Here is a 7,720-nt window from a genome sequence, read left to right as displayed (position 1 = left end):
TATATGATCATGTTGTAAATTTTCTTTTGGCCTGGTAGTTCTCATTATGAGGGTATGCCCATTCATCTTAATTCGACCATACAATCCTTATCGGTGTATGGATAGCTATCTCTCAAGCACAGGTTTAGTTTAAAATGGAGCACCTAACAACGCATTTTCATAGACCAAGAACTACGAGATCGCCCCTTTCATTCTAGGGTGACGGAGGGATAGTACCATTTGAGCCGTTTTTTTTTATGCTTTTACCGGAGGTTTAGAGAAAGTTGCAATCAATAGGATTTTCCTAATCCTTCCTTTGAAAGGAAGAGCGTTAAATTCTTTTTTCTTTTGCAGAGACCAGGAGATTGCTAATTATAAAAAATAAAAAATAAAAAATAAAAATAAAAAAGTAATTATATAAGAATTTGAGTTTCATGTCAATACACCCGAACAACACTAACAATAATATTGCTGATATAATTATATTCATGCCATGCCAATAACGAATTATAACCAATTAACTAGAGGCGCACATTAATGGCGACCAAGCAGATTAGGGAATTGCATATATATATATATATATATATATATATATATATATAAGTGTCATAAACATCATAACTTGTTCCCACCAACCATAATGAAGAAAAGGAATACAATTTACTTACCTAAATGGAAGGAGGAGAGGGACACCTAATTAGTAAAGCCAAAATGAAATAGATATATAGCTGATATTGTAGAACTACTGCATGGTGTAGGGGGCAACCCAAACTGGAGGTGGGTTAATTTTCAACCTGCTTGGATAATAAGGTTTTATGGAGTGATCCTTTAAGTGAAAGACGCCATTGTCATGGCCCGAGTATGGGTTGACATGACTTAAAGAGTAAACACTGTCGGTGAAGTAGATAGAATTCTCCATCAGTTCTGGATGATCGCGAGTTGAGAGAGAAAAAGAAGTATTATTACCCATAAACAATGCCCGGTCAGCTAAGCATTCAACAGGTTTCCACTTATTGTTATCGAAATCAAACCTATGAACATCAAATCCCAGAGTGTTATAAGCATAAGCAGCATTCTGATCACTATTAGCTATATACCTGGAAACCAGCAAAAGATCCCCGGAGGACTCGACTAAATAATCAAAGGCACCACAATCATAAGATTCTCTAAGTTCTTCCTCATCGTCAACCTTATCAAATACTTGCCTTTTAGGACAAGAAGGATCTCTGAGGTCCCAAGCTTCAAAGTCACTATATGATCTCATGGCATAAAATCGCTGGTCCTTGCTGAAATATGTTATGTCAATATAATGTCCGTACGAACCGTCCAAGGTGGTCCAGCTATCGTCCCCAAGTTTGCAGAAGGCAATATATGCATTTGGGCTGTGGATGGCCATTATAAGGCAGTCATTCCCGCAAGATGATGAGAAATAAGAGGGGACCGATGGGGGTGATGACATAGCAAGCCTTTGTAGGTAAATTCCAGTCATTCCCTTAGGGGAAACATTTTCCTCGTGTTTCCAAGGATGCAGAGAGAGTATCCACTGTTCGATGAGAGATGGGGAACCGGAGAGGTGATCGGATTTGAGGATGCGAGTGGCAGCAGTGGTGGGGAGAGTTTCGAAGGAAGGGAGGGGGATGTAGGGGAAATCAGGAGTGTCTATTAAGGGGTTGTAGAGATAAGGGTGGCAATTGTGATGGTGGTTAAAGGCCAGCCAGCCATGACAAGAGCCCACACAGTGGGCGGCATCAGGCGTAAGGAGGTCCCTCTGCCACGGAATCATAATATTCTTCGCAACCCTAAATTGACTCTGTTCCGAAAGGCTAAAGAAATGAAAATAGTCCGTGTCATTGTCGTCCGAGTACTTTTCTGAATTTTTGTGATCAACAACACTAACTCCGGGAGGTAACATGAGCAATGGTGACGAAGATAGTGATGGTGGACTTACAGGTGGAGGGGTTGGAAGAGAAGGAGAACACCACCAACAAGAACCTCGGATCGGTGAAAAGTGCGCAGCTTTCTGGAAGCATCCGCTTCCAAGGAACAAACCACCACCACCACCACGAGCGGCACTGGAATACTGAAAGCTCGCCAGGTCGGAACAATTGCACCATGTTTGTCGCATAGATCGGTGGAAATTCAGCATCAGACCGCCAAAACTCCTCCAAATAGCCATTTCTCTCTCTCTCTCTTTTTGCCGAACCACTCTATTCCTGTGATGTAAAAACCCTAACTTATACTATCACCCTATTTCTCACACTAAAATAAAAATAAATATATAAAGGTCTAAAATATTTACACAACCAAGGTCAATCAGGGAATAGCGAGACATCTGTGCGTGAATGGCGTTCAATAATGTAAAGTCAAATTATTATAGTTAAAAATTTGACTAGTAATGGAAAGAATAAATTAGAAATGTAATTCTCAAAAATAAAAAATAAATTAGGGTTTTAGCTGCCGCAGAAAGAGAGAGAGAGAGAGATATGACTAATTGGAGGAGTTTTGGTCATCGGATGCTGAATTGCCGGCGCTCTATGCTAAACACATGGTGTATTTGTTCCAATCCGGCCAGATTTCACCACTTCACAAGTGGTGGTGGTTTGCTCTCTCCGGTCAGATTATCATCATCGGATTATTTTCGTCGTCTTGGAGGCGGATCAGTCAGAGTCTTGAATGAAGGTGCAACCTTTTCGTCAACAGCAACAGCAGATGTAGTAGTAGTTGAGGAAGAGGAGGCAATAAGAGGACCCCTCCCTCTCCGATCAGCACCGTGCCTTATGCTGCCTGCCGGCACTTGCTTGGTTGCGCAATCCGACGAAGACGACGGAGAAAGGCTGAAACTTGTAAAAATGAAGGAGAAGGAGGAGGATTGCTATCGATTCTTTAGCCTTGGGGAGGAGAAAGTGGTGAAGATGAAGCCGAATCTTATGCTTCCATGGCAAAGGGAATTGCTTCCTCCATACGAGGCCATCTGCTTCGGCTCCTCTCGTGGTTGGCTCGCCTTTATCCACCCACGAAATTGCTCTCTCTACCTTTTCAACCCTTTCATCCACTCTTATCTCCCTTACCTTCCTCTCCCTCCTATCCAAACCCTCCCCTTTTTCATCTCAACCCTACGCTACCGCCGTAATTCCAATATTCAAAACTCATCTTCTTCTTATAATAATAATAAGAATAAGATTGTTACTGAGTTTACCAATTGGAAACATGTCTTGCCCATGTCTTCTCAAGAGCTGAGTCATTCACATTTCTTTAAGAAGATTGTTTTATCCTCAGCCCCGTCCCCGTTCCCTTCCAATCATCATCGGCAATATCAACGCGTTGATAACCAAGAGAAGTATTATTCTTCTGACTGTACTGTGATGGCCATCCATGGCTACTGTGAATACAAACTCGCCTTCTGCAGAATTGGGGACACCGCGTGGACTACCTTGGATTCAGGATACAGCAGTGATGTCATGTATTTTAGCAAGGACCAAAAATTTTATGCCTTGTCTGGAAGATATATGGAAGCTTGGGATCTTTGCGACCCTGCCTCTCCAAAGAAGGATCTCATAATGTCCCATTTGCCTCCTTACGAACACTCCACAATGGATGAACAACAACGCTATCTGAGAACTGGTGGCTTTCTCGATCGTTATCTAGTGGAGTCTTTGGGGGAGTTGTTGATGGTTGTTAGGCACTACGGTCAATATTTTGATAAAAATGGAGAGTACCATCCTGATATTCTTTTTGATCATACCCATCCAAAGGGTACCGTTGCGTTTGATGTCTACAAGCTAGACTTTGTTAACAAGGATTGGGTACTCTTGCCAGGCTTAGGCAATGACAGGGCTTTGTTTATCGGTTTTAATGACTCTGTCTCTGTATCTGCCATTGATTTTCCTGGGTTGGACATGAATTGTATTTACTTCACTTCTCCTAAAGCCCGATCCGAACACTCCCATGATTTGGGTATCTTCGACTTGGAAGATAACTGCATTAGTCCAATTTACCAATATGACTTGAAGAATATTAAACTGCCTTCTCCCTGGATTGTCCCTGCAGCTCAGCAATGAAGAAAATTGAAGGAAGCCCTTGTTTTGGTTATGCTTACTAATTACTAGCAAATCTATGATATACTAGTCCAAAAATATATATCTTTAGAATGTTTTGGTTATGCATTCTTATCTTAAAATAGAGCAATATTCTTTTATATACTTAGTAGTATATTGGTAATGTTGTTGAGTGCTTGGTGAAATAATCAAAAAAATGAAAATTAGAAGATTTGAAAATAAAAATCACCACATTGTGAAAAAGAAAAATAAGAATAATATCAAACATTAAATTAAGCTGTATGCATACCCTCTTTGGTATTGTTTTCATTGATGTATATTAGTATCTATTTGGCTATCTGTCTCCTAATTTTTATTCATTTGTTTTATTACTACATGTTGTTGCCATCAAAGTTAGTTTTATTAAACCCGTGGATATGAGATATAGTAAACCTGTAGAAGAGGCTTAAGTGGAAAAAAATACGAGCAAGAACAAACATTATACTAGTAACCAGTAAGGTTGACATTGGTCCCATTTAAGAAAAATATTAAAGATTGATTCTACCTTTTAGACGTGTCAGGTAGTCCAGAACTACCTTGATCACATTGTTAATGGATAGAAAACCCGATTGGGTTGAGAGGACAACATGTGCAATCGGTGATTAATTTGGAGGAAGAAGCTATGCATTTTTTTGAAGAACAACAAACAAACATATGCATTTTTTTTGAAGTGGTAGTTGTTGTTACATTTACAAATTATTGATGTTGATATCTCTTCTACTTTTCGAAGTGAAAAGTAAGAGTTCAAGTCCGTGTAGAATAAATGAATTTTTGAATTTCTTGTCAGGAAGAGAAAGGAAAAAAAAAAAATTAATTGTAACGTGGAATTGTACTTCTAAATAATTGCAATTATTTATTAATTGCATTAGTCTTGTGATATTTTGTTTATTTTCTAATTAACACAAAAACCAGATACCTTGTCACAAAAAATACTACCAAATACCACGTAATTCCACCAGACTAATTCTCATGAAGTGTTTTACCTTCCTATAAAATTCATTTTAGTACAAAAATTCCATTGAAATGATATATTTCATGTTGTGATATATTAATAAATGAATAATTATGTATACAATGATGATGGGTTAGGAATGATATGATGCTGAATAATTCAAAGGTTGTTAGGTTCAATAGAATATTATGGAAGGTTAAAAGTTGCAGTTGGACGTTGGGACTGCTCATCTGGCCGCAGGTGTTTAAAAACAACATCGGCAAATGGCCTAAGCTGGAAATTAGGGTTTGATTTTTGGGCAAGGAACGGGGATACTGAGAAGGGGTTATTGTTGGAAGTCCTACGTCCACAACTGTCCACATCTGAATCTAAAGAAGCTGAAATTATTTGGTTATTGGGGAGTGAGTTTCCCAAGTTGTATGATGGCTGACAAAATTGGGTTTTCCCTAGCTCCAAAATCTAATTAGAATTCATATACACCGCTGTCACGGATGGAAACATCTTCCACCATTTGGGCAACTTCCTTCTCTTCAATTTCTTCGGGTTGATAGTATGAGATCCCTAGAGTACATAGACAACGGTATTGGGCATGGTGACAAAGAAGAAAAGAACTTGCAACACCAACATCAAAATTCATCGAGTGGAGTAGCAGCAAGAAGAAGAGAACCAACACCAATATCAATATTCTTCCCATCCCTGAAAGAACTAGAATTGGATACCTTGCTTAAATTGAAAGGATGGTGGAGAAGTACTGAAGCAGAATAAGAAGCAATATTAACCACTTCTTCACCAGCCCAACAGCAATATCATCAGCTCCCATCGTTTCCTTCTCTTTCCAAATTAACCATCAGTCGCTGCCCCAATCTGGCATCAGTGCCTCTTCTACAACCATGTCTTGAACCACTAGATCTCCGTTGGGTCAACAAGAATCTATTACAATGACAGTTAATGATGATGGTGTCCCCAACAACTGTCACAATGTCGTCCTCTTCATTTTTGCTTCTTCCTCTTTCCAATTTAAAGTTTCTGTCTTTAAGATCCATTGATGATTGTAGATACCTGATTTTCAGGCGAGTCCCAGATCATCACAAAATAATAGATGGTGAGGTAAATCTTGCAACATGGTGGAATCCGAGGTGGATTGAGAGAGGTGGAAGTCCAGGCAAATAAGAGAGAGAAAGAGAGAGAAAGAGAGAGATATGGCAGTGTATATAGAAAACACCATTGACTCCTTGATCCATCTTTTAGGGGTTGTGAAGACAACCCATCTTAGAGAGAGAGAGTTTAGAGCTCTCGGTCTAAGAGGAATTTTTCTCCTTGTGTCTGCCCCTTTTCTTGGCCTTAGGTTATTTCCTTTTATAGGCCGAGTGAGGGTGGGTGATGTCATCAATGACATCAAGGTCCATTAACAAAATAATTAAAAGAGATTAATTTCTCATAAAAGAGATTAATTTCTCAAATAATTATAAAGTAACGTTAAATAAGATGGAGTTAAATGCTCGGGAGTCAAGATGGTATTTCTTTCTCTGCAAGTCAGGCCGAGTGTCGACTCGGCCAACCCTGGACTTCAGCCACCAAACCAAAACCTCCTCAGATCCCAGGAAATCCTAAGTTCTACTCCCAACTCAGGTCTTCGTTCTTCTATTCAAAGTATATTGATGCTGTGGTAACTTTGACCGTTGACCATGTTATGTGGGCCATCGCTACTGATGTGGCGTAGCTCGTTGACCATTTGACAGAGCTATGTAGGCCATTGTTGATGATGTGGCGCTTGCCATGTGGGCTCGAAATATAGGTATCCACATTAGTCCTCCTGTGCGAGTAAGCTTTATAGAAAATAGAAGGTTAGTCGGGTATAAAAAAAATGTGTTGTAATCGTAAAGGAAAATGAGGGATCCTTCGAGATTCCTAAAGGAAAAATAAAATTTATAAGAAATACGTTTAAGCAACAAAGCGTGTCTGTATATAAGATATCTCATCTTGGGTAAGTGCTCTGAGTCCTTTAATGGACTTGATTTGGTTAAAATGTGAGGCTCTAAGTCGCTTGATGGGAGTCGAATCAGGGAGGAGTCCTTCGATCAACTAGTGAGTTTAAGACTAGGTTGCTCAATGGGGTCAAATCGAGGAGGAGTCCGTCGATCGATCGGCTAGTGATAGTTCGGGACTGGGTTGCTCGATGGACTTCGAATGGTGAAGTCTGATTGATGCCCTAGGTTACTTGATTAACTTTTATGATAGTTCATTTGAGGTTTTGGGTCGCTCGATGATTTCAAGCATTGTTCTAAGTTGAGGTTGTTGGTTATTTATTGATGATATGTCACCACAAATATATAGGTATTTATAGTAGGGTAGTCCCCCTGCGCGAGTGAGGATGCTAGGATTGAATGACTTGAGGTCGTGGCCCGTCGAGGTTCTAGATAACCGGGTATGGATGCTAGGGGGTAATGACCTGAGGGCGTGGCCCGTCGAGGTTTTGGGTTTGTCGTTGGACTATGCATGATGTTAGGATAGAGGCTCTGTGCACTCACTGTCCAAGTCAGATTGAGGTTTTGGTGTCGTTCAGTGTAATCATGGCGTTGGGACAGAGGTGTTTGGCACTCGATATCTGAGTCAGATCGAGGTTCTAGGTCCGTCGATTGACTAATTATGGCATTGGGACAGAGGCACTGGGCGCTCGATGTCCAAAACAGATCGA

At 40.1% G+C, this 7,720-nt stretch overlaps 1 protein-coding gene across 1 annotated transcript; it reads right to left on the bottom strand.

Moving 5' to 3' along the window:
* Positions 1 to 721: 721 nt before the first annotated feature.
* Positions 722 to 2,155, bottom strand: LOC132276030 (uncharacterized). Its single transcript, XM_059777278.1, has one exon. It carries the CDS (start codon positions 2,153 to 2,155, stop codon positions 722 to 724), a length of 1,434 nt encoding a protein of 477 aa, XP_059633261.1.
* Positions 2,156 to 7,720: the final 5,565 nt, after the last annotated feature.

Source organism: Cornus florida, unplaced genomic scaffold, assembly GCF_030987335.1.
Source record: "Cornus florida cultivar Cherokee Brave unplaced genomic scaffold, ASM3098733v1 CherokeeBrave_3.0.0_Hap2_Chr01, whole genome shotgun sequence".
NCBI lineage: Eukaryota > Viridiplantae > Streptophyta > Magnoliopsida > Cornales > Cornaceae > Cornus > Cornus florida.
Note: the sequence above shows the minus strand (reverse complement) of the source record. Positions and strands in the feature narration are given on the sequence as shown.